The sequence below is a fragment of the Nymphaea colorata genome, chromosome 10 (assembly GCF_008831285.2).
Source record: "Nymphaea colorata isolate Beijing-Zhang1983 chromosome 10, ASM883128v2, whole genome shotgun sequence".
Taxonomy (NCBI): domain Eukaryota; kingdom Viridiplantae; phylum Streptophyta; class Magnoliopsida; order Nymphaeales; family Nymphaeaceae; genus Nymphaea; species Nymphaea colorata.
This window is the reverse complement of record NC_045147.1, coordinates 14,585,053-14,611,682: the sequence shown is the minus strand read 5'-3', so window position 1 is coordinate 14,611,682 and position 26,630 is coordinate 14,585,053. Positions and strand designations below refer to the sequence as shown.

General features: G+C 37.8%; 2 protein-coding genes across 3 annotated transcripts; one reads left to right on the top strand and one right to left on the bottom strand.

Annotated features, from left to right (window-relative positions):
* Window positions 1-403: 403 nt before the first annotated feature.
* LOC116263320 (mitochondrial fission protein ELM1) lies at window positions 404-8,186 on the bottom strand. Of its 2 annotated transcripts, none has more exons than XM_031643011.2 (11): window positions 7,790-8,186; window positions 5,692-5,961; window positions 4,936-5,174; window positions 4,681-4,777; window positions 3,145-3,294; window positions 2,897-3,023; window positions 1,746-1,858; window positions 1,601-1,664; window positions 1,413-1,506; window positions 1,215-1,323; window positions 404-797 (listed from the first exon to the last, which is right to left on the bottom strand). In XM_031643011.2, the coding sequence occupies exons 2-11, from the start codon at window positions 5,872-5,874 to the stop codon at window positions 696-698; spliced, it is 1,278 nt and encodes a 425-aa protein (XP_031498871.1). In that variant the 5' UTR covers window positions 5,875-5,961; window positions 7,790-8,186; the 3' UTR covers window positions 404-695. The 2 variants fall into 2 exon arrangements, with proteins under 2 accessions (XP_031498871.1, XP_031498872.1); XM_031643012.2 differs by having other exon boundaries at window positions 5,692-5,890.
* A 9,392-nt stretch (window positions 8,187-17,578) lies between these two features.
* LOC116263310 (glutathione hydrolase 3-like) lies at window positions 17,579-24,297 on the top strand. The gene is made up of 7 exons (XM_031643001.2): window positions 17,579-17,724; window positions 17,910-18,253; window positions 20,813-21,331; window positions 21,968-22,203; window positions 22,286-22,550; window positions 22,658-22,795; window positions 23,876-24,297. Exons 1-7 carry the CDS (start codon window positions 17,637-17,639, stop codon window positions 24,149-24,151), a joined length of 1,866 nt encoding a protein of 621 aa, XP_031498861.1. The 5' UTR covers window positions 17,579-17,636; the 3' UTR covers window positions 24,152-24,297.
* Window positions 24,298-26,630: the final 2,333 nt, after the last annotated feature.

The window sequence follows — 26,630 nt, the reverse complement described above, 5'->3', positions numbered from 1 at the left end:
TCCTGTTCTGATTCCAAATGAATCCACGAAGCAACCCTTTCTTTCCATTCAGGACACTCAAGATACAACGAAGGTTATTAGAAATAAATTGAAGTTCCATTCCTTACCGCCCATGAATCTGGCTAAGAGTCATCCCCATGTGTGATTATTCAGGGGCCAACAGCTACCCATGTATGTAACTCGCGCTCAGGGCAAAACAAAGCCCTAAAAGATTTGCATATCCGTCGCAACTTTCAAAGCCAAGGTCCATAATTGCCAACCAGAAGAAGAAAGACAGGTCTTTATCCGGAAAATTAGAAACAAGGAAGGCACCTGAGATGATCAGGTATTCATCCCTTCGCAAACAACCAAGGATCATTTCAGAATGTAGGGCAAGAAATAAAATCGAAGAAATGCAATAGAATAATGCAAAAAACTGCTTTAATTTCAAACCGGCATTTTTGTACTGTACAGGGCGGGCCGGGTAAATGCCACTTTATTTTTCCACTCTTTCGACATATCTCAAAGCACACTGTAAAGTGTAGGGGAGAAAAAACAAAAAATCTGGATACAAGGCTCCTCCCGCAGACTGACCTCTCATTTTTTTTATCAAACAAAAAAATAAATTTATTTCAAGGACTTCAAATTATGAACATGCTCCAACTGAATTAGGAATTTAGGACTGGGTCTCCCATTAACTGAGAATAAGCAAAAGATCATCTTTTAAGAGTCCACCCTTGTTCTGCTAGTGCTTCACGTATTCTATAAGCCGCTTCTGCTGTGTCACTAAGCGGAGGATAACTCCAGCTGTCTGCCATCTGCAGCATCCAACCGACACAGAGAATCATCAGAAACATAACCATCGACAACAATCTTGACATTGTTAATCAACTTTGAATCTTGAAAATCATTCCAGAAATTCTCAAGGACCACCAACAATTTTAGCATTTTCAATCAGAGTCGGATCTCAGTCTTCCAAGCTGAGATTACGAAGTGTTAAGGCAAATGTACTAAAATCAGTTTTTGAACCCTTCACTTTGTAAAATGATTTACAAAAACAATTCGAACTGAATCACAACCGTTTTTGAACTAAAAAAGGTTTACAGATTAATTTTTCTCAAAAAATGAAAATACAAAATTTCAAGAGAAAAACTAAAATAATTCAAAAGATCTGTTTAAGAAATTGTAAACAATGTAAATGACATTTCATGAAGATTTCTAAGTACAACACTTACATCCTCGTTGCCAGTGAATGGACGAACTACACCTCTATCCTTGAGGGTGTTGTGGAAGGAAGAAAATTTCCATGTACACCTCTCAGCCCCAATTACATAAACAGGCTTCCTGTAGGGCACCATGCAGGATAAAGAATATAAGCAAAAGATGCTAAAAGGGGTGGTAGAAGCAAAGTTCTGTCAATGCACTAGACATACCCGGTGCTGCAAGCCTCACTCAGCATGGAAACTGAATCTGCTGTGATCACAAAAGCATCGGCCCAGGCCAAATGACCCATGTGTGGATTTGCACCTAAGTGTACCATAGGTGATCGTCAAACACCATTCATCATTCAACAATCTAATTAGATTTAGCAACGCATTTCTACTTTATCTTCAATAATTACCTTCCCCATCCCATATGTAGGCCTTTGGATGTCCACCAAATTCTTTTAGAATAATTTCGCAAACCTGACAACATGATTTAAGTTTATTAAAGATACATAATATGATGACAAAAGAATAAACAAATGATGAACGATATAGCGACACCTTCTGAGGGGTCCTCCTTGAGAAGGAGATTCTTAGACTTCCACACGTGGCCAGCACCTTGTACAACGAACCTGCCAATTGATTGGCGAGGTCTGCCCCATATTTACAGTGCCCTGCAATAGAAACTTTAGTTCCCTAGTTTGTAAAATCAGAAAAACTTATAAAGTAATGCAGAGATGGAATAACTTGGCATTCGCAATATATAGCTGACCATTTTCTGGTGTTGGCGATTCACACATCTTTTCTGTTTGTCAAGTAAAAGAAATTGACATGCCATCTAACAGAAAAAAATCAGCCATATATTCTATTCAGCCAAATCGTTTTTGGTTCAGTTCCACAGAATTAATGCGATTAAAGGACAATGGTGATAAATGGAGATCAATATCACTACTCTCCCACTGCAAAGCAGACCATCCATATGACAAGTATCAAGAACTGAGAAATATTGGACGTGGCTACACAAGTCCATGTCTTGGTAGAGCTAAAGAGATTAAGGGCCTGCTTAGATGGGGTGGACAGAGCGCCTCATGGACATTCTTTTTCTGTTTGAGATTTTGTATCCCCATTCATACACAGCGCAAAGTCTCTTAAGACTCAAAATCTGTATGATCTTTTTCGGTTTTTACTTTCAAAATTGTCACACCTGTAGAGAATCGCAAGAATTTTGAAGCAAGAAAACCACGTGCTACACTACATCAGAGATGGTTTGTCCCATGGCACTCTGTGAAGGGCACCCTGACACCCCCTGAAGAGGAAGTGACAAAAAGGAAACATATCCAGAAAATTCTCCTTAGCAATTCAAATAACAAAGAAAATTAATGTATTCTTATCATTGTTAAAAGAATCTGACAAGCTGCAAAAAGATTAAAAGAGAGCCAATAACCAGAAAAGTCAACCTTAAGTGACATCCAAAATAAAATAGGAGAAAAAAAGGAAAAAGGAAACCATTAAAGGTTTGGTTATGCAGCCGAAATTATGGTATGTTCTAACCATCAGAAACCAGAACAGTGTCAACTGACAAACACCAACAAAACAGTTTTTCACAATGAGATGACACTAAGATAACCAAGTTGCAGAAGTTTTAAAGATGTCAAGCTCGAACAGTGAAAGATTGAACAAATATAGGGAAATGTGATTCGACTGAATCTTACTTGTAGGTCCTCCAATGTTCACAACGAGCAAAGGCTTAGGAAGAGGTGCCAGCTCATCATGCCATGCACTAGCAGCAAGCCTAAGTGCAGTAGAATCAGCCTGATGTAATGCTCCAACTGTGAGAACCTGTGTTACAAAACTGTGAATCAGTTGGCAGATACTTTTTGTGATCAACTCTAGATTATTTGGCATAGTATCCAAGTATCTCTTTAAGCATAAGAATCAACATGCTGATAAGATTGCGTACCACATTTTTATTGGGCGGTTCATATGGAGTGATCCATCTTCGTAGAAAACGAGGGATCTGCTGTTGCCCAGCAGGAGTCAATGGGTAATAATCATGATGTGGTGTCACTACCATGTCAAATCTATTCAACTTTACCCTAGGATGTTGTATCTGAAATTGAAAAGCAAACCCAGTATGAAACATGCACATCCATTCCAAATTGTACAGTAAAAAATAAAGAACAGATATTCAAACCAAGAAAAAGGAAAGAGCACTCATTATAACTGGAAAGGAAAAGGAAGAGTATCAAAATCAGCAACTAACCAGAAACTAAGAAGACCCAGCACTAACTTGGAAAAGAGGTTAGAAAAGGAGAAAAAAATAGCATGAATAGAGTGGTGAAGGAAGACAACGAGAGAATTTTTAAAAGGTAAAAGGTCTCCATTTTTTAAACAATTAGCAAAAATGCAAAATAACTAAATTAGATTTAGCTTCAAAACATCAAAGTTACCTATCACCTACTAGACAAGAAAATTATGATTTTTCATTTGCACTTGGACATCACATATAAGATTCTAAGGCACTCACATGCAAGCCAATGAAAATTTGCTACTCATAAATATCAATAGCTTTAATTTTCGGTATGATGATAGCAATCCCCTCATTTTTCCACATCTGCAATGTCATTCAGTCCATTTTCCTCATTCACTCAAATGTTGTCTTCTTCTTCTTCTTCTTCTTCTTGAAGGGGTTCCACTAGGGAACATCACTTTTCTGTTCCTTGCACCTAGGACTGCACAATGAGCCAAATAACTCAAGCTCCACCCAAGTTTGAGTTACCATTTAAGGCCTTAAGCTTAAGCTGGAACTGAGAAGGTTCGCTTCTTATAAGCTTGATTAAAATGAAAAATATAATACGTGTAATATACCTTATAGGCTTATACAGTTATCTTGTCAGATGTCATTGGCATAGCAAAACTGCAAATATCCTGTTGGGCTGTATCATGTATGCAATATGCCATGTGTCAAAACCTATTGCTGCAGCTGCTCAGCTATTCAGCTGTCCCTAATTCTGGGCCTTGGCTGCTCAGGTCAGCTTGAGCTTATACAAGCCAAGTTCTAGCTGAACAAACATGTTCAAACCGAGCGCCAGCAAAGCCAGATTAGAGTTTCCCCACCTTGGCTCAGACTTCTTTCATGCCCACCCCTAATTGCACTCACGATAAAATACATTATTGTCTTAAAAGCTAAAACAATAACTTAACACACACACATATATCATAGAAAAAACACAAATTACATGTTCCATGCAAATGACATACGGGCTGAAAACAAAAGCACAACTCTTTATTTATAGAAGGATGAAATCAGATGCCTGAATGCAATTTATTGATTCAAAAATTTCAGTATCATCCTTTTCATGTGCCAAACAGCTATTATTCCACAAGGACCTACACACACAGAGATATTTACATGAAGAATCCAGTAACCATCCATTAAAAGAAAGCACACTATACACCAGGAAAGGAAAGAAGCCAAAGATAAGGCAGGAAGTACCTGAACAACAAAAACATTGCTTGGGGCTAATTTTTTTATAGAACTTGCTAAGGAGACTGTATCTCGACCAGAAGCAACAACCAGAAGAGGTCCTTCCCTGAAAGTAAAATGACAAACCATTTGACACCGACAACTTGTGCTGATGAAAGATGAGTATGTGCTTGACAGATTGCGGAATGTGAAAATCTTCTTGTGTACATCCTACATAACATACAACTAAATACACATATATATACATGGAAAACTAGATCATACTTCTCAAAAGTCTCCTGAGCCATATTAGCAATATGCCTTGCATCAGCTTCTAGAACAGATGACAGGCCTGCCTTCATGCCATTTTCAGCGGGAAATGGTGCCAACTGTTTCTTCCTGAAGGATGATAGAACTCGAGAATCACCCCAGAGCTGTCTTAAGATATAATCCAGTTTTTTGTGAAGAGAGACTGGAAGCCATCGCAGCCACTCATTAATACCACCAGTTGGTCTGGTAACACGCTGCAGAATTTAAGAAGTAAATGGTCAAAATATGATGTATGTGACAACAAAACCAGATTCATCATCTAAACGAAACAAAGCAAGTATTTAGACATGATCAAATTCAAGCAGTAAATACCCACAACTAAGTTTCATTCAGCAAGCAACCCATGCAATTACCTTATTTGAATCAGATTGGGAAGTTACAAGTTATAGAATTTTGTAGAAGCTTACTTGGAAGCCAATTGATCAGCTTTGCAAAGAAATTTACAGTAAAATGATTTTGCATAAAACATAAGATCTTGTCTAGTAAAATCATTTGTGAATCTCATAACCTGCAATTGTATTGTGACCAAAACACTTGGAGCACATACAAATAAAATAATCAAAACAACACCACAAACTTGTTAATTTTACCAAGCAATCAACAAGATTCAACCATGTAACCATAAACCATCACTTAGTTTGCTAACAACATATATCTATACCTTCTACCAAAATCAATGGAGACAGGAAGAAATAATCAAAAGAAACTTACATATAAAGAATGCCTATCAGACAATCCCAGCGCACGGACCAATCCAAGACACTGATTCTCTGCTCCAGCAAAGCCATTTCCAATGACAACAGCCCTTCGAATTACAGTATAAACTCCACCTTCAAATATCTCTGGCATCCCGGGGGTACCACTTGGCGGCTCCGGAAGCTTGATCATCCTCATGATTTGTAACTAAACCCTAGACACAGTGCAAAATAACCAACTTTATACTTCTCATCCACTTCACAATTTCTCCTTATTGGATTTTTTCTGAAACAAAAACCGGAGAAAAAAACAGATAACATGAGCTGGTAAGCATCATAGATACTACACAATTTGTGATATGGCATGATATATTGCTTTCTTCCCCATCATCTGGTATAGTTTTTTAGGTGCCTTCATCCTATCTCCTAGACGCTCAACAGCCGGTTTTCATTTTCGGAAAGAGTTCCACTAACATTCCATCCTGCTCCTTATTACTTGGATGAACTGAGGAATTGGTTTACTGATATATTCCACCCCTGCATGAACCTGGTTCTTATTCTTAACCAGGCTTTCTGTCTAATACTCAATCAGTAAAATGTTTGGATGACAACTTTACTGAATTTAGCAAAATCTGATTGAAACCTGGTTTTGGGGAAGCCAGGAGGGCAGATGTTTCAGCCCCTGACCCAGTTTATTGCATTCAGGAGTTCCCTAACATGTTATAACATGGATTTTTGGTAAACCAGGCTTCCCAATAAACATGTTTCAGGTAAAAGCAGGGTTAATTATAACCAGTTTATAGCATGTCATCCAACTGTGCCTTTAGAAGTCCTTCAGATTCACATATTCAATGCCAACTTTTGTATTTTTAGAAGTTCTTAAATCTCATACTTTTGTTTCAGGAGTTCATGGTGTTGAATGTGGCTCGGAAATAAGAGCCCCATTTTGGTTTTAGCTGATCTCAAGAATTTCTTGGCTTTTATGGTTTTGCCATGTGTACTGTCAGTCATTCAAGCACAAAACTTTTGGGAAGGACCAAAAAGAACCTTTAAACTGTCCTATAACACTGATGCTACAAAGAAGAAATATTTGACATCTTCATGCATGATCCACTTAGGTGAGGAAATATGCTTAGATGGTGGAATTCAGCTCGTGTAGGTGTCGCCATTATAGGTGGAACGCCCATTCTCTAAGTGGTAACCTTATTACCTTGAACCCAAACACAATGTCTCGATTTTTTTAAACAAATAAGGAACAGAATTGAAACGCATCAGGCTGTCAAGAGCGTACAGGAAGCAGAATGGACAAAGACAAGGACACTTAAAACACAATCATACAAGCAGTACAAGCAATACCCTGTCCGATTTTTGTATATACATCATTTGAACTGCACAAAACAGTCGATCCTTTTATTACTTGTCAGACAGTAGGAAGCTGATCGATATGTCATACTGTATCACAAAATTTGGAAGTATCTATGAAGCTAGCAATTGCATGGTACGACCTTTTTTCATGGCAAAAGCATCAGGCCAAATTATTTGCACCTCCGCGAATTATTATAAAATGGTTCTACAGTTTCATAATTACCGACGTATTGAACACATAGATTGATGTTTGCTATGTATCCATCTAAGTACTTTGAAAGTCCATAGGTCAAAAATCCTAATCGCAAAAACCAGAAACTCGGTCCTTGCGCTCCTGAGGGCGTCCTCAGCCAGCCACAAAGAACTCGAGATATTAGGACAGGACTTTGATGAGCTATTCTCTATAATGCACCCACTGACCCCTTACTTGTGACCTGAAATCTCTATTACTCAAACAGATATGTACTTGTTCATGTCCGGAATATGGGGAAAAAGAAGAAGGAGAAATCCACTTGATGATGCTCCTGCAGCGCCATCATCGTTAGATGTTTAACCAATCGACCTACACTCAGCATATTAATATGCAGCATCAAAACTTTTTAAAAAAAATCTGGTTAGGGCTGAACTGAGGTGGGCACGGTGGTGGTTGTTGGGGACTGAAATTGATGGTGGAGCATACTATCCTGCAGTTGGAGAGAGAGAGAGAGAGAGAGAGAGAGAGAGAGAGAGAGAGAGAGAGAGAGATTCACCTCTTCCCCGCGAGACACCCAAATTTCCTCGTTGATGTTCTATCTGCTTCTCTATAGATTTAGAATTATCCCGCCGCTTCCGCAGCCTGCCCAGTGCTTTCGTTGCTTGCCGATCCCACCGTGCCTATCCCTGAGGCAGCCACTCTTCTGTTTAATTATCCTGAAACCTCATCGTAATCTTCTCCGACCACGAGAAACGAAGGAAGAGTTGGTGGGAGAGAAGGTGCCAGGCCCTCCTTTCTGCTAGGGTTCCAAAAGCCCCACTTCGGGAAGAAGGAAATCACGAAAAATTTTGGAAGGAAGAAAAGGGCTAAGGAGGAACTACCACCCACGAAAGTTTGGAATCGAAACCAAAAATTGTTTACATTTGGCAGCTCTTAAACCCTCTCTCTCAAATTTCACGCCCCAAAAGAAAAAATAACGGAGAGGCACTTCACGATTTCATCTAATCATAAGGTAACCACAACCTAAGTAGTTACCCGGTATTGTCCCGTCTCCTTTGAAACTGTATTTGTTTTAATTTTAATCCTACGTTGAGAGAAAACCGACTAAGTGGATAACTCAAAATATTTTTTAAAATCAAAATTATATTTCTTTTTTATTGTCTTTTCTTGCATTTTTATATTAACAAATGTGAAAAGTTGATCACAAAGTTTGCTCTACTGCCAACGATATTAAATCACTATTGTTTAGGAGACTCCTGCTCTTAAATATGTATAGCAAGGAATACAAAATGACATTTAGCTAATTATAACCAACTACATTATGCTTCAACATTGTTTGAATGTAGAACAAGAACAACATATCTCGAAAAAAGTCGTTAGTGAGACTGTTGTCCATAAAGACAGAACAACAGTATGACATCCTATCTGTCCTGTTTTAATGGACAACAGTCAAACGATCTTTAAGAGAATCAAACTGATGATCAGACTTTTATTGGTCTGTCAAACTTACCAACTATGCTATGCTCGTAGAAGCTTGTTAGACAAAAAAAGTGTTAAATACTTTTAATGAGAAAGAAAGAATGGTTAGACAAGTGACTTAGTTTAACAATTTAGGTTATTTTAATACAGTTGGTATCTCTCCGTAGCTCTTAATAAGACATTAATCAGATCACACTTCCCATTTTCATATCCATATTTTCAAATATAATTGGCAAACCCAGCCAACGAAGTGGGTCAGGATCAATGGCTTGACCTAATATATACTATATACTACTGAATTTTAGAGGATTGGGTTTTCTAGTGTTCCATAACACGAAGAAATAATACTATAGCTGTTTATTAAAAATAAAGTAATGTAGCGCATGTTACTTATTAGTAGCTATTATTTTGTAGTTTACGTGTTTGTGTTTGCAAACTATGGCCATTTAGTGGTCTTTACTTGATATTTAGCCGTTATATTATAGACATGTGTTTAACCTTTTGATCAAATTGTAGCAAAAATACACAACAAATTTGTGACCTGACCTGACCTGGACAAGTCCCCGAGCCAATTGATTGATATGCTGACTCCAGAATTAGACGGGTCTGATTCATGAGTTTGCCTACTATGTTTACAAAAAAAAACTTATAAAATATGCATATGCTCTCAAGCAAATTCAGTACTATGTTAGACTTACCAATATTCTATCAACCCCATATAATATCAATTTTTCTAGGATTTGAAAATGGGTGTGAATATGCAGCTAATATTTGGCAAATTAATACCAACTTTTCATATCATTATTCCAGAATTTAAAAAAATGATGTTTTTCTACATAGTTTAGTTTGGAGATTAAAGATTAAGAATCTGGTCATCGCCATAGATCACGTAGAGCATATATATCCATAAGTTTTTGCACTCAATCATGTACATATAGAATGCCCCGTTTGGCAGGAGCACAATGTTGGTTTTTTATAAAGTTTGGAGAAAAAGAAACCAGGCTATTGGCTGTTGGATCTAAGTACAATATTCATAATCACATCATGGTTGAGACTAAAGGCGAAGTTAGTAATTTTTTATAAGGGAGACCGAATTACGAATTAAAGTTACTGTAGCTTGGCTCCGCCCCTAATTGAGACGAGTGCAATCGAGCTGGAATAGTTGTTGTCATTTTTTGTTGCATCAGTTTCATGTAATTTGAACTTGATCCATTTGAGCCCATTGTCACAACTTTTTAGAACTGCAGAATTAGTTTTAGCATGTTAATTTGGAAATCATCAATCAAATAGACCGCATTTTGTAACAATCCAGCCCACTTCCATATGGAGCTTGACTGATTCTAATCCGCACTTAGTAGTTTGGTTCATCTCCTAACAGAGATAAGAACCAGGACAACCAATCATTTAACAATCTTTTTATGAGTCTTTCAAAATTCTTCACGATCTTAAATATTGACCTAAACTTTTCAAAATGAGGCGTCACACATTTTCTTATAGCATCAATGTGCTTAATGATCAAGTCCTTCTTGCTAGCACATAAAGACATGGCTTACTTAAAATGCGAGTTGAGGCAAAGATTGATGTGGTTTGCTTCTAAATGAACATTCGATGTTCATGTAGGAACAAGCAAATTTACTTCTGAAAATTTAATTTTATCACAGGATGAATTATCTCAAGACTGCCTTGATCTCAGCCAATGTGCTTGAAATGAAGCTGATGAAATGCGAGAAAGAGGCTCGAGGGTGGATGAAGGAACAAACTTAATTTCCAAGATCTTTTTGGGTCACCTGTCCTCAAACATGACGGAAACCAATTTGAATGTACAAGTAACAAAGAATCATCATGTGCAAATATACTATAGAACTTGTAATTCTTTTTACAATTAATAGATGTTGGACTTCATACATTTGAATGCTCCAAGGAGTGTAGCATAGGTGACTAGACGAAATTCTCGTGACTCAATGGCGGAGCCAAGATTTTTTATCAGTGAGGCACTTGTATAGGTGACACAACTTTGGTGTAGGCACTGTATATAAATTTAAAGTCATAACAATGTAAGTTTAACGCATTATAGTGAAATTTTTGATGGGCTGGAGTGGGCAGTGGCCCATTCGAGCGAACAAGTAGTTTCGCTACTGTCGTGACTGTTACTCCCTTGAACTATAAACGGTGGGATCACAACATTCTACTTTATACTTTATGGGCATATCTTACTCCTCCGGGACCTTGACATAGGCCCCGACCATAGTGGCAGGGGGAAAGGAGGTCTTAGTGTTTCTTTTTAGAGGGTGCATACATTTTGAATGAACTTTTTTTTATAATGCATTACATGCTTCTTTACGAGGGATAGAATCGAACAGCTTCTTCGCCTACACGATCTCATTTCAGGAGGGCCATAACTTCATCGAGAAACGCAGTTTGAGCTGCCTTCATGAAGTTGTTCTAACACTAAATCTGTTAAGTATACAAGTTCATTCCTCAGTTTTAGTCGCAAAATGTGAAAGAAACGAGAAAGCCTACTACAGAAGAACTGGGTTTACACTATAGCCACAGGTATCGAAATTTTAAACGGCGAGGTTTTTGTCATGTATAATACGGTGAGCTAAAAAAATGAAAAAATATGGTAAATTTTTAAAAAAATAAAAACTAAAAATTTTTGAAAAATAAAATAAGTGAAAAATTAATAGCACAAACATCAAAAGATAAGTGGATTTGCGACAAATAAAAAACAAAGAAAAAAAAACTGCTTGGCATTAAAAAAAGTGAAAAAAATTTGTCAAAAACGCGTTTTTGTTTGTTTTTAACATTTCTTTCAAAAAAAAAAGTTTTTTTAAACGTTTTAAAAGGCCATTTAATTTATCGTGTTTTTTTCGAAAAAAAGACGTTTTCTCGGCGAGTCGTTCGCCATTATCAACTCATGTCTCGACCAGTTTAATCACCTGTACTAATAGAAAGTCCATTCCACCTCATAGCTAGTTAATTCCAGTTGCAAAATATGCCCAAAGCATGGTGATACCATGATTTAGATCTTAATCGCTCATGTGAAACCAGCATTTTCTAACTAGTTAGCTAGTGTTAGTGGTGAGACAGAAAATTTTGGAAAAATGGCACAGACAGCAGAGGCAAAGGCCAAATTAAAGTTTTTAAATTTTGACTAGGACCAAAATATCAATTTTCAAAACTTCTATATAAAACAAGTGATATTTTTTTTAAATTTACATGTAATTTTTTTTTAAATAAGGTGGGGTCAAAGTCCATGCAAGCCCCACTTTGGCTCTGCCCCAGCTAAGAGACTTAGTAGGTTAGGTGCGTGCCACACAATGACTTGGGTCTAGGGTGGGCACTGCATATTGCTGGACCCAAGTCCACCTTCATCACAAAAGAAGGTCTCACGGGCTGGCATAGGCCGTGGCCTACACCAGCACATGGTAGCTGTCATGTCTAAATGCTTTAATTAGTAGGATAAAACTCTACTTAATTTCTTGCGAAGCAAACACCAAATGTCAAGAAATCTAAAAATTTTAGCCAAACGGGACAACAAAAGTGATGGGTTTGCATTTCCTTCTAAATGGTTACAAATTTCAACTTCTAGTTATTATTCATGCTACATGTTTAAAACCGTGGATCTAAACAAGATACCTTATCGGGTTCAGATGAATCCAGATGTATAACTAACGAAACCATGTCAGCTTCTAAGGAATTGAATTTGGATATCGATCAGTAAGAAAATTCCAAATACCAGAAGATCACTACAAAAGAACCTGATTTTAATAAATAAAAAATAAGTAAACATTTATATTTAATATATAAATATCATATATATATATATATATATATATATATATATATATATATATATAATATAAAAACATATAAAATATAATTTTATAATATATATTTAATTGTGCACAAGTTTGAATCGGCCCGACCCTGATTTGACAGCCTGAAGCTGGGCGGGATACCCACCTGGTGCCCATGTTGAAGCCCACAATCTACAGACACACACTGTTCTTATAAGGGAGGGAAAAAGTATTAAATCTTCTTTCCTCTGCACCAATGGCAGGGCACCCGCCCACACAGAAAAAAAAAAACCCGGATCCAGTTATATGGGATTCTTTGGACCCGATTCAAAGCTCTTACGTTTGCCCCTTGGATAAAAATTTCTGGATCGTAAACCAATTCCATAAATAGACAGGGATTCTACACAGGCGACAACTTCTCATGGTCACGTCCCACTCGAGCAACAAAGGAAAAGGTGCTTGTCCCATTATAGCATCGAAATGGCCTGCCTCCCCTGGCCTCATCACTTGGGGTTTGCTTTTAGATCTTGCTGTTTGGTCGAATGATCTCTCTCTCTCTCTCTCTCTCTCTCTCTCTCTCTCTCTCTCTCTATATATATATATATATATATATATATATATATATATATATATATATATATATATATTCTTGACGTAAATGTCAATTCCTGCCTATAGGGCACTTCCTAAGACAAGGGAGAACACAATGGCAGAGCTAAGTATGGGCAGTTGCCCACACAGACCCACATAATTAATTTGATGGCATAATTTAATTTGTCACATATTGGTGCCCCTTGAATTTACAATTTTTCATATTAGTGCCCTTCAGCCACAAATTTCCGGCTCCTAGCTACAAATAAAACGCCACTTAGGATTTCGATCCTTGCTGCTCTAGATTGGGCATAACATTTCAAGTAAAGAATTTTTTTTATTTTAAGTAGTTGGCGTTTGTCCCCATCTAAGATGTCTTGAACTCTTGATCTCCTTCATGTCTTTAAGTCTAAATTCTAATGTATGTAGCAAAGCTCATTTTGGCATTACAGTTCTCATCATTCTATAACATCAGTAGAGAATGAATCTAGTGCCTCAGTGAAATGGCCCAAATATGTCTTGTTGTCAAGGCTCTTGGGTCATACATTTATGTAAGATTTTATAACCATACTGGTAAAAAGAAAGTAAAGAGGAGCTTTCTTTTGATCTTTTATATAGAAAAACAGTCGGATCTTTTGGCACCTGGTAACTAAGCCCTGCCCGTGATCAATGGCGCATTTCATCTTCCTGCAGGACTGGGAAAATTGACAGCGTCGGTACCAACCTTGAAATCGATCTCTTCAAAGTCAAGGCACAAAGCACTCACGGTTCTGTACTGCCAGCACGGCCGCCCACATATCCATCACCGGCGATTCAGTACTTTGGCCTGCAAATCCGCGCGCAGATGAAGAAGAATCCGTCTTGGTCGAATCAAGCAACAAAACAACAACTCTTTTCTCTGTACAAATCTTGGTCCATGTAAGATTATGCAATAAAAAATGTACTGTCGAGGGCAAGGAATCATATGAACCACCATTTGAGGAACAGAGAGAACAGGAAAAAAGCAATAGATCTGCAACTTCTTGTATCATCTCAAAAAACAAATTTTTACTTTACTGTTGTTAATTTTTAAACAAACCCTAGTAATTTCAGTTTTAGTTTGAGAACCAAACTTTTTAAAATGGGATATCACGTTAGGTGTATAATAATGTCTCGGAGTTTTAAATGATGAGGTTTTTTAGGGTATAATGTAGAAAAATAAAAAAAATATGGTAAATTTTAAAAAAAATTAAAAAACTAAAAATGATGGAAAAATAAAATAAGTGAAAAATTAATAACACAAACATCAAGATAAGTAGATTTGTAACAAATAAAAAAAAAAAACTGTTTGGAATTAAAAAAGTGAAAAAAATGTGTTCAAAACGCCTTTTTTTCATTTTAAACATTTTTTTTTCAAAAAATGCCCTTTCTAAAGTTTTAAATGGCTATTTAATTTATCTTGTTTTTTTCGAAAAAAACGTGTTTTCTGTGACTATACTTACACCAACCAAATCTATGTCGGGGCGGGTCGCTTGCTAGTGTCAGCGGCAAGACAGAAAATTTTGGCCAAAGGGCACTGACAGCAGAGGCGAAGTCAGAAATTTTTCGTAAGAAGATGCCAAATTAAAGTTTATAAACTTTGACTAAAACCAAAATATCAATTTTCAAAACTTTTATATAGAACAAGCGAAAATTTTTCAAATTTACATGTAATTTTTTTTTTTTAAATAAGGTGGGGGCAAAAGCCCATGCAAGCTTCACTTTGGCTCAGCCCCTCCTAACCACTCTCTCGCTTACTAGGTTAGGTGCCTGCGAGAAAATGACATGGATCTAGGGTGGGCACTACATGTTGGACTCGGGTCCAGCTTCATCACAACAGCAGCTCTCATGGGTTGGCAAAGGCCATGTTACATGTTCAAAACTGTCAGATCAAGATACTTTATCAAAAGAGCATTGACAGTAGAGGCGGAGCTAGAAATTTTTCATGAAAGGAAGCTAAATTAAAGTTTCTAAATTTTGACTAGGTCCGAAATATCAATTCTCAAAACTTTTATATAGAACAAGTGAAACTTTTTAAAATTTGCATGTATTTTTTTTTTTAAATAAGGTGGGGTCAAGGCCCATGCGGACCCTACCTTGCTTTGCCCATGCTAACCATTCTCTGGCTTAATGGGTTAGGTGCCTGCGAGAAAATGACTTAGATCTAAGGTGGGCACTGCATGTTGCTGGACCTAGGTCCAACTTCATCACAACAGCAGCTCTCATGGGCTGCAATAGGCCATGTTATGTGTTTAAAACCATGGATATGAACAAGATACCTTCTCGAAAGGGCACTAATAGCAGAAGCGGAACCAGAATTTTTTCATGAGAGAAAGCTAAATTAAAGTTTTTAAATTTTGACTAGGACCGAAATATCAATTTTCAAAATTTTTATATACAATAAGTGAAATTTTTAAAAATTTACGTGTATCTTTTTTTTAAATAAGATAGGGTCAAGGCCCATGCAACCCCCACTTTGGCTCTGCCCCTACTAAAAGACTTAGTAGGTTAGGTGCGTGCGAGACAATGACTTGGATCTAGGGTGGGCATGGGCACTGCATATTGCTGGACCCAAGTCCAACTTCATCACAAAAGAAGGTCTCATGGGCTGGCATAGGCAGTGGCCTACACCATCACATGGTAGCTGTCATGTCTAAATGCTTCAATTAGTGGTATTTACACTACGACCGGGCCTTACATTCATCTCCTGTTTGGATTTGGATTTGGATTTAGATTGTAGTTGGTCCTCAATCTGTTTGGCTATATTGGCAGGTGAGCCAAGTTTGAGCTCAGCTTGAGTCAGATATGGTTTGACTTGAGCTTGAGCTCGAAAATTGACTCTTTTTTTGCTTATGTCTACTGATTCATTTTTTTTTCTTTAAATAAAAATAAAATCAATGAAAAGAGGGTTTAAATTCATCAAAGTTACCAACATTCCTTAAAGATAAACAAACAAAAAAAACACGAGCAGAGTCGAGTCGAGTCAAGTCGAGTCGAGTCGAGTCGAGCTTGTGTAAACTCAAACTCAAGTAGTTTGTAAGGAAAGCTTTAACTTAAGCTCAAGCTCAAGGAGTCGAGCTTACAAATGCCAATCCTTTGTCCGGATCTTAATTCAGATCGCACAAACTAATTCGGATGGATGGTCCAGATTCAATTACACGCCAATGATGTACGACAGATTTCCGGACCCCAAAAACAACTCCATTATTCGACGCCTTTAATTCCAGCCTTTCTGAACACTTTTACGTAACACCTTGCGGTTTTACTTTTATTTTCGTATACAGTCTTAAAAATACTTTATCTCCTTATACAGGCCTCACTTTCGTCGTCAACTGCCAACTTTGTCACTAAAAGGCGACATCTTGTCGTTTCCTTTAACAAAGCTGAAGTTTTAGCTAGAAACAAGGACCAATAACTAATAGGTAAACCCTACCATATAAAAATGATCTTTTCTTAGAATCCACTCACTATATAAGGTGGTGGATGTGGAAAAGAAAACAACGAGAAAAGGACACAGGAAGTAGGTACCAATATGAAAATATGGTAAACGTTGAGCAGCTTTACGGCCACACCCCTGCCCATGCTTCAGCTTTTCGGGTGGTGGATGTAGCGTGCAAGGGAACTGAGGGGCCCACGCCTTCCGTTCTTCGGAGTAGAGACCGCAACCGAACCCGTCGCCCACTGTGGACGGACCCCGCCTCATTTAAACATCCATTAAATATCACTTAAGGCCCATTTATTTGGACATAATTTCAACGCTCCCATGACCATATTCATTGAATAAGTTGCTTGTTATGGTATATTTATATTAAAGAAGCTATTAGTTATGGCATTTCACCTTATGACAATATGTGAAATGCCATAAACACTCGAGTTATCTTCATATATATGTTTCAAAAACTTTTTTTACAGTTGCACTATCATATTGAAATATGAAAATGATTAAACCGTTGCCCTATGTTACCTTAAAGCGAAGAATACATTTTTTTATGTTATGATATAACTTAAGGGGCATTAGATGACGCCTTTAAACGAGGTTTTTAAAGTGTTTGTGTGTTATGAAATTGAGTTTAAAGAAAATCTAGTTTTGATGAATTTGGTTTTGCAAAAACCTCAGGGTTTTGGATGTGACATCCTAACACCCAGCCTCAAAATATTTAGAATGTAAGAGAAATTCTAGACAATGTTCACCCTAGAATGTCTTATTGTAATACCGCAGATTTAATCAGATCCAAGTGAACAAATTGGCAATCAAATGTAACCGATCAATTTGGCAGAGGCTCCCGTACTCGGTCGTGTGAGCAAAAGTTAAAGCACTTATCTAGAGTTTTCTCAGAATGTTTGCACGGTTTTTCGCATTTATGACGAAAATTTGTCGCGATAATAGAAATTCTCCCCCGCGAAAACTCCGGGATCATTTGTCATCATTCGGTACCAGCCGAGATAAAAGGATTAAAGCTCCCAAGAGTCCTCCTCCATCTGTGTCTTTCCCCTTCTCCCTCTTAAGCTCCACCAATGGAGAGGACGCCCCTTCTCAGCCATAACCAGAGCGTCGCCTGGCGGCGGCGGAGTTGTCTTCCCCTCGTTCTTCTGATATCAACAAGTACGTTTACCGACACAATTTGGTAGTAGTCTTTCATTTCCAAGCTCGATCTTTGCTTTCTGAACATTGATCTGTGCTCGCTCTTTCTGGTGCTTGTTTTTGGTTAGCGAGTCGGCCCTTTGCTTTCATTACTCAATTTTCACTTAAACCGAGTGGATGATGTCTGGCTTGGTCCATGTTTGCAGTTCTGGTGTTGGTTACGATCGGAGTGTTCGCCGGAGCTCCTCAGATGGCCCGGATACTTGGAAGTCTTCGGACAAGGAACAGCGGGGACGAAGGGGCCGTGATCCATGCGGCGCACGGGGTCGTCGCGGCGGACGACGCGCGATGCTCGGACATCGGGACGGAGGTTCTCAGGGAGGGCGGCCACGCCGTCGACGCGGCAGTGGCTACCGCTCTCTGCCTCGGGGTCGTCTCCCCCATGTCGAGCGGCATCGGCGGTGGATCGTTCCTGGTCGTCAGATCGTCGGCAGACGGCGAGGCGCTCGCTTACGATATGAGGGAGACCGCACCGGGAGCAGCCTACAAGGTGAACTTCTCTCTCGCTCCCTCTCCCTCTGCGATGAGATACGAATACGATCACCGCCGTTCATTTTCTAGGAGATATGATCACCGGAATACCGCCTGGGTTAAAAATGGTTTTCTGGAAAATGGTCGCTGCGTTAACGGACCATATTGAAAGTAATTTCTGCCTCACGCCTTCATTGTTGTGCAAAATAAACACATCTAAAAAGTAAGCAGAACCGAAAAAGTCTTTTATATGTATATATATATTTTTATAAAACTTTATATTGAAAGGGTGTTGTTGTTCAATGAACCTGCCTTAAAAAATGGAACTGATTTATAAAACAACGTTTTGCGAATTTGCTCTCTATTTTTTAGGAAGAAATTCATGAAATAATAATAATGTATTAGTGTTGTCAAACTGACAACGACCTCTAAAAATATTATTTAAACAATGGAGGACATGCTCTTTAAATTGGCTCTTGAATTTTAAGCTATAATTTACTCATGGTGCTTATCTGTGTTGAAATTTTTTCAGCCAAAAGGGAGGAATTCCAAACACAGGAATAAGTCATCCACTAATATCTATTCTATTTGTAACTGAGTTGTCTTTCGGATTCTTCTCAATTCATCAGTCTCCTTTTAAGAGCTTTAAAAACATTAAGGAAGAGCTTTCCTTTTTCTTTTAAGAATGAAGTCTCGAACTGAGGCCACTTGTGTCTTTACTCTAACAACGAGGGTTTGGTGTAGTTGGTGAGTTTGGATGTGACGGGTGGGGCGTGAGATTTCATTAATGCAATTCAAGTTCAAAATCAATGTGTCATTTTTTATATACTCCTTCCGTTTTATGCTGCTAGGAGTGCGATTACGTCTCATTCACTACAAGTTCTATTTTTTGTTTTTCGTGTAGGAAAGGAAAGGGCACGTTAGATCTTTTTGTTGTTGTTAGAAAGCCACGTATTAAGTATAATCACTTGTAATAGCACCAAGAGGCACAGCATAAAGTCAAGCGATTTAGTTTGATGTTCATATTCGCTATCTACGTTTTTAACGTTAATGAAGCCCACAATCTCAAAAGCAAAAGAATACGGGAACCCTGCAACTCTTTTTTTCCGAGCAGTGGTTTATAACTCTCTCTTTCTCACCCAAAGTATAATAACTTGCTATATTTTTAGTGATAATGTTATTATATATTTAACTTGCTATATTTAAATGTTTTTTTTTTCTTATTTCGAACGTACCGTTTAACTCATGTATCCAATTGTTGGAGGAGATAACTACGCATCAAAAGTTCAGATAATACTATATTATCCCTCTAGGAGATAAAAGTCTTGTAAAAATATTTTAATTTTATTAATTATTTTTAAATAAAAAAGAAATGAACGGACCTATACCGAACACAGTGTCAACGGTTGGAAATATGATTAATTGTGGTCAGAAAATAGTGGCACTTACAAACGAATCATTCACGAGGTGGCACGAAAAGGTCTCTCATAATTGAATATCATTTCGGAGTTGGGAAAAGGGCCTGCCACGCAAGACTTGACGTTATGGTTCCCTCGGTAATGGATGCACGGGTTTTTCTTTTCATATTTTAAAATGAGAGAAAATATTGTAAATTAATTTTAGAGTTTATAAAGTTGAAAAAATTAGGTAAATTTAATACGGGCTGACAATATAAAGCTGAACAAACTGACATGGTACCGGTGCTACTTTTTGAGGGTCCAAGTCGTACTTGTAGTAAAAATAAAAGTTTCAATTGGGATCTGGCCCATTTGTAAATCTGCTGTGGCCCATGTGCAATAGTTGTTATACTTTGTGCCATTAGGATCGGCTTTGTCTGGCTGATTTGGTGAATCGGCCGATTCAGCAGTGCAACTGAATCAGTTGTAAATCGACAAAAAAGTTAATTTTTTTCCAATATATAATAATCGATAAAATAAAAGTTAATTAGTTTAAAATAATAGTAATAGACTAGGCTGCGGAAATCTTGTTTAGAGCCACCATAAATAACTTGGATAACGGTGGTCAACCTAATAAATTATTCACCTTCAAACTGGCAGCCCACAAATGCTTAAGGTGTGGCTGCATAAATTTAAGAGCTCAAACTTCTTCCAGGAATGTTCAGTACATAGACATTCAATTTGGCGATCTGAATCAAGTTCATCATCTCCAAAGCATGTCAGGTAGATATTTAATCATATACTTGGTCCTCTATTATGAACACTGACGTAGATGCTATACCCTGTTGTGATATTTTCAAGGAGCAATGAAGTACTAAAAAAAAAAAAGGATATTTTGGAAGATAAATTACATGAGCACCTTTTACATTGCTGGAATGCAATTAAAGTTCAAAGTAAATCTCCCATATAAGTATTAGTCGTGCAACTAAAACGTTTATGTTTAGGTCATAGATCTTATGCGTCCATATATGTTGAAGTTTTCCCAGGAAAATCTATATTAGAATAATGCACCACCTTCTCATCGATGAACTTCAGGTTATTTGTAGGTGAAATTCAGAACATTCTGTATATTGGAATTTCCAAATTTCGAAAGCTGAAAATCTAAATTTTCAAAATTACAGGACATGTACAATATGCAGCCAGAAAAAAAGGTGGTTGGTGCACTCTCCATGGGGGTACCCGGGGAGATAGCCGGCCTTCATGAAGCCTGGAAGAGATATGGAAGACTTCCTTGGAAGAGGCTTGTCCTTCCTTCCATAAAACTTGCTAGGGATGGCTTTCTGGTATCTCCTTACCTTGCAGCAACCATGAAGAGAAGAGAAACGCTGATAATGGCTGACCCTGGCCTGCGCCGCATGCTCGCCCCAGCTGGTATACTGCTAAAATCTGGTGATAAATGCTATAATCGTGAACTGGCGGACACTCTTCAAGCGATCTCTGAATGTGGACCTAAGGCATTTTACAATGGAAGCGTGGGAGAGAACCTTGTGAAGGATGTGCAAGATGCAGGAGGCATACTAACCATGCAAGATCTTCAAAATTATAAAGTCGAAGTCAGGTCTCCTATTGCTGTGGACGTGATGGGGTACCAGATCTTGGGGATGCCGCCTCCTTCCAGTGGCACCTTGGGCCTGTCATTGGTAAGCTGAATTTCTGATTTTTCATTGCCTTGAACCTTTGTCTTATAATGTGAAAGGGCTTCACATGGTTAGATAAATGAATCGACCTAAGATTTCCCAACTTGAAAAGACGGTATGGCTCCAATGCCCCCAACCTCTGCACCTCTTGTCATCGGGTAATGACATCGAAAACTTTTTCCGGTGGCTTGCCTAAGAAACGGCATGCCGCAAGCGTTGAAACAGGGTGACGGTGAATTGGTATACGTCGGCCTTAAAGGGTGATGCCTGAACAAATGATGAACTTTTTTTGGTACTGGAGATGCGCATGGATCATGAGTTCCAAATCCAACTCAACTTCGGCTGAACAGAGTGGCAGTTCTGCTTCTTACAGAGATATATTTAGCTACATGTAGGAGCTTCGATTAGCGAATACCATTATCCATCTGTATCTGAATCCATCTTCATGTACGATTAGGCAGGTCTGGGTCGTAATGGCTAGGCCAACTGAATCCGAAAATTTGCATTCCTGATTGGCAGTGGCTGTCGAAAACTATCTATATGGTGCCTCTCATCTGCATCCTGAACCAACTATACCCTTTTCTGCATATAATTCACTAGAGCCAAACATGACAAATTGGTGCTACTGCTGTGAATCAGGTTTTGAACATCCTAGCCGGCTACGGAACAGAGGATGCAGCAAATGGTCCATTGGGCGTACATCGTCTAATTGAAGCACTCAAACACATGTTCGCCATCAGAATGAATCTTGGCGACCCGGACTTTGTAAACATAACGGGCTACCAGCATGACATGCTTTCTCCAGAGTTTGCCGCACAGCTTCGAAAGAAGATTCTAGACAACACCACATTCGCCCCAAACTATTACATGCCCAAGTAAATGAGTTACATATACGTTATTATAAAACCATCAGCCTCTCATGGTCAGTCGTCATTAGATTCAGTCCTTTCTTTGCAGATGGAGCCAGCTCCAAGACCATGGAACCAGCCATTTCTGCATTGTGGATGCAGAAAGGAATGCAGTTTCCTTGACCAGCACTGTGAATTACCCTTTTGGAGCATCGGTCCTTTCGCCATCTACTGGAATACTGTTGAACAACGAGATGGATGATTTCTCGATGCCAGTGGATACAGGTGAAGGTGGCCTTCCAGCAGCTCCATCTAATTTTATTCAGCCTAACAAGAGACCATTATCTTCCATGACACCGATTATAGTGCTGAAGGTATTAACTATGAGTTTCGTAGCTTAATGTATAATCTTGAGAGCAAACATTTCTTCTTGTAAATCGCATTATGAAATTCTACTAATAAATGTTAAAATGAAGCGCAGGACAACCAACTGGCTGGTGTTATAGGTGGTAGTGGTGGGATGCTCATAATTCCAGCGGTTATTCAGGTCTTCATCAACCATTTCATCCTTTCCATGGGTGCAGAAGCTTCTGTTCAAAAGCCAAGGGTGTATCACAAGGTACTTTTTCCTCGCTACCCTGCTCAAAATTTTCAAATTTGAATTGCAAACTTTTGGCTACACATAGTTCTATCTAGCTAGTTGATTGCCCTATTTATTTCTTGGTCTGTGCGGCCATAACTTGGTGAACTGCTTGTGTCTATCCGATAGTCACCATTTTCGGACTGTCTGGGCGAGGGAGTGCGAGTTAGTATTAGTTCCTTTGCAACTCAAGTTGTACCAAGGAATTGACGTCCATCATACTTCAAGCATGAAACGAGCTGGGTTTTTATTTGAATGTCAATTTTCAGCTTGTTTGATGGTCTTAAACAAATTTGAACAAATAAAAAACGCCAACGTAGTTCTTCAAAGTCCCCTTCTGTTTGGACTAAGTTCAGAACCTGTGCTACAAGTCTGTAACTTCAAAGCGCGCAATATCACCTGCTGAGAGTAAGAGAGTGGATCAGGTAAACTAGTTCATTACAATGTCAGCGAAACACTTGACACAACATGACACTTGTTTTCTGTTCAAAACCCTTAACATAAGGTTTCTGGTGATCAACTCTTTGTCCCAGCGCATTTGTCGGCCAACAGCACCTCGTTTCTGGCCCAAAAAGTTAAGGTTGGTCTTTGCCACTTTGGAAGAGGATTTCTAGGTTCTCTTTCGCAGTAGCTATTTGTGCCCCCATCAGGGATCTAAACAGGTCAGACTGATGCAGGAATGACAGTGTCCAACCTAATCAGCTCTAGTCTAATTGCATTTGAATTGGACGTGCAGACAGATGGTGTCGACTAAAAGAAACCACTTGCAATTAGTTCATGACTATCCGACATTTATAATTTTTTTAATTTGAAATTTTTAGTTAAATTCAGATTCATTTCAGATTTTGACTCGAAAAAAAAAAAAATTATACCGAGTTTACGTTGTACTTGGAGCTATTTAAATGCCATCTCTAACTAGTTAAATTCAATTGTATAATATGAACCATTTGCATCCAAACTTGGTCAGTTGATCTTCATAGACATGATATACCATTAATTTTGCAGTGGTATGCCTAACATGATCCTGCAGTTTCTAAGCCATGGCTGTCTTTGTTGCAGTTGATACCCAACACAGTTTTGTATGAGAATTGGACTTTGATAAATGGGGAGCACATTGAGCTACCAGATGATACAAAGCTTTTCCTGAAGCAAAGAGGTCATGAGCTAAAGGCGCAAGCAGGCGGTGCCATTTGCCAGCTTGTTGTGCATAGCCTTCAGAATCCAGTCAAGCGGAATGGAAGCAGGAAAGAAAATCCCCTGCTCAAACAAGTCTTTCATGGAATCCTTACTGCTGTTAGTGACCCAAGAAAGGATGGAACCCCTGCAGGCTTTTGATGATTTCTGTAAAGTATCAATCATCTTCGATATGCAGAACACGTCTATTCATCCTCTCATTTGACGACTGCTGTAAATAAGTTGTGATATGGATACTACCATGAAGGTAGAAAGGATCAAATAAAGGAATAAACTTTATACACAAAGAGTCTTGGGATCTTACTATTTCAGGTTGTTTTAGTTGCAGTCGATATTGTTTCTACATGTTATGGTCAAACCAAACGATTCTGATAAATAAACGGATTGAAAAATCAAGCCTTTTTTCTGCAACATAGCCAATAATGTTAATAGGCCATTAATGTTGAATTTTTCTGCAACATAGCCAAAGGCAAATCAGATCTTGAACCGAACGTCTTCGCAATCCAGATAAAGCTAATTTGATTTACCTTCTCAACTTTAATGTGATTTTGTGGAAGTCAGTTCTTAAGTCCAATCAACCAATTCAACATGAATTGGTTATGAAACAGCAACAAATATTTAAAAACGTTTTTTTTTTTATAACAATACATGAAAATATGTAAAAGTTATTGAAAATAGAAAGGTCGTAAAATGACTCAAAATTTTACCTTGAAAAATGACATGCGGCGCTCTTGAATTAACAACCAAATGAATTTTCTTTGCCACCAATTTCAATTCAAATCAGCCAATCTTGATAACATTGCTTTAAAGGTACGGCTGCTTGGGCAAGTGGTTGATATATAGATAATAGTGACTCTGACCAACCGAGCTTTCTAATCAGGAATCAGGACTGTTTGATAATTATTTAGTATGTTAATATCAATTCACTTTTTTTTTTCTTTCAATTACCTATAAATGGACTGCAAAGTTAAACGGTTGTGTAATTCAGATAGTCAAAGTATTTATTCAATTATATATATATATATATATGGGAATGCACACACTCCATCCGTCGTTTGCAGCATGTGATCATGCAGAACGCGGTTGTGGTGTATACTTTATTGACCGGGATGCCCAGGAAATAGGAAATGTACGTTGACCGTATAATATAAATCAAACCACATGTATTATGCCAGATTAGTAACTGCATCCAATTTCCAAAAAAGTTCAATTGTTTCAAACTTTGTATTTCTAAAACGAGATATTTACGGAATCCCCATGAAAAGGATCAATATCTATATGGAGACATAAATCCATGAATTCATACATCTCGATCGAAAAATAATCAATAGAAAAAAAAAAGAATTTTCATACATCTAGATCGAAAAATAGTCAATAGAAAAAAAAAAGAATGAGAATTGATCGTTTCTCGAAACAATAAGAAAGAGGAATCTATTAAACGAAAGCATACATTAAAAAAAGAAGAAGATCATATGTCCAAGCCGAACTAAAACCAAAAGAACGCAAAATTACATCTCAATTATTGAGACACCAAATGTCACTGTTTTGATATAATTTCGTTGATGGACATCTGACTTCAACCAATGGCGTATTGTCAACAACGTTGAAAACAACGCTAGATGACAAAAATGGAAGTCTAGAATTCCGCACTTCATGGAAAAACAAAAGGCTCGCGAAATAAATTAGAAACAACATTCCGCATTCTGTTAATCTGATAATAAAAGTTGAATGTAATAAGTGAAACAGGAATTAATATTTCTACCACAAATGATCTGATTCAAATTTATCAGTTGATGGGAAATTCAGGATCAAGGTATTTTTCTCAATCAGAACGGATTGGATGAAGGGATGTCAATGAATTAGATTCAAAATTAGATATATTCTTAATTATATATGAATATATTCAGATTTAAATATGAGTAAAAAAAAGTCATATTTGAATTCAAATTCAAACCTGAAGTCTGATTTCACAATCCAAATCCAAGCCAAATCTCATTTTTTATATTCACATCTGAATCCGAATTCCAACTTTGAACTGAATTTGGCCCATTTTCAAAATGTAAGAGCATTAGATATAAGGTGTTTGTTTAAAAATAAATCTGATTCGAATCCGTTATTTGAATCCGAATACAAATGGATATCATTTTTTAAATCAAAATCCAATCCAATTTCTTAATTAGATGTTAATTTTTTTTTTCATATCTTACTTTTTTGGAATGGTTCAATTAGATATTCAATTCAAATAGAGTATATTGACATCTTTTAGTTAATACCCATCCGAAATCTAAGTTCCTCGAGGACGTCCCATCACCGTCGGATCCTCCAAGCCGACGGCCCACATATCAAGTTCAAATATCTAAAATAGATGGGCAGCAAAATCTACTTCACTGATGTAAACCTGACCCCTTCAGCCGTGACCTTGACCAGCTATATAGTCAACACAGTACGTCGGCTAGCTTTTGACCAACTGATCTTCTTGACTCGGTTTCATACTTGACCCAGTTAACGCACGACCCAACTATGGACCTGCCCTTGGTCAAAGGTTTTGTTCTGTGGTTAAAGTTTGAATTCCTTGAGGCCTTGACTAAAGGCTCGAGTTATGGATGTCCATGATTTGGAT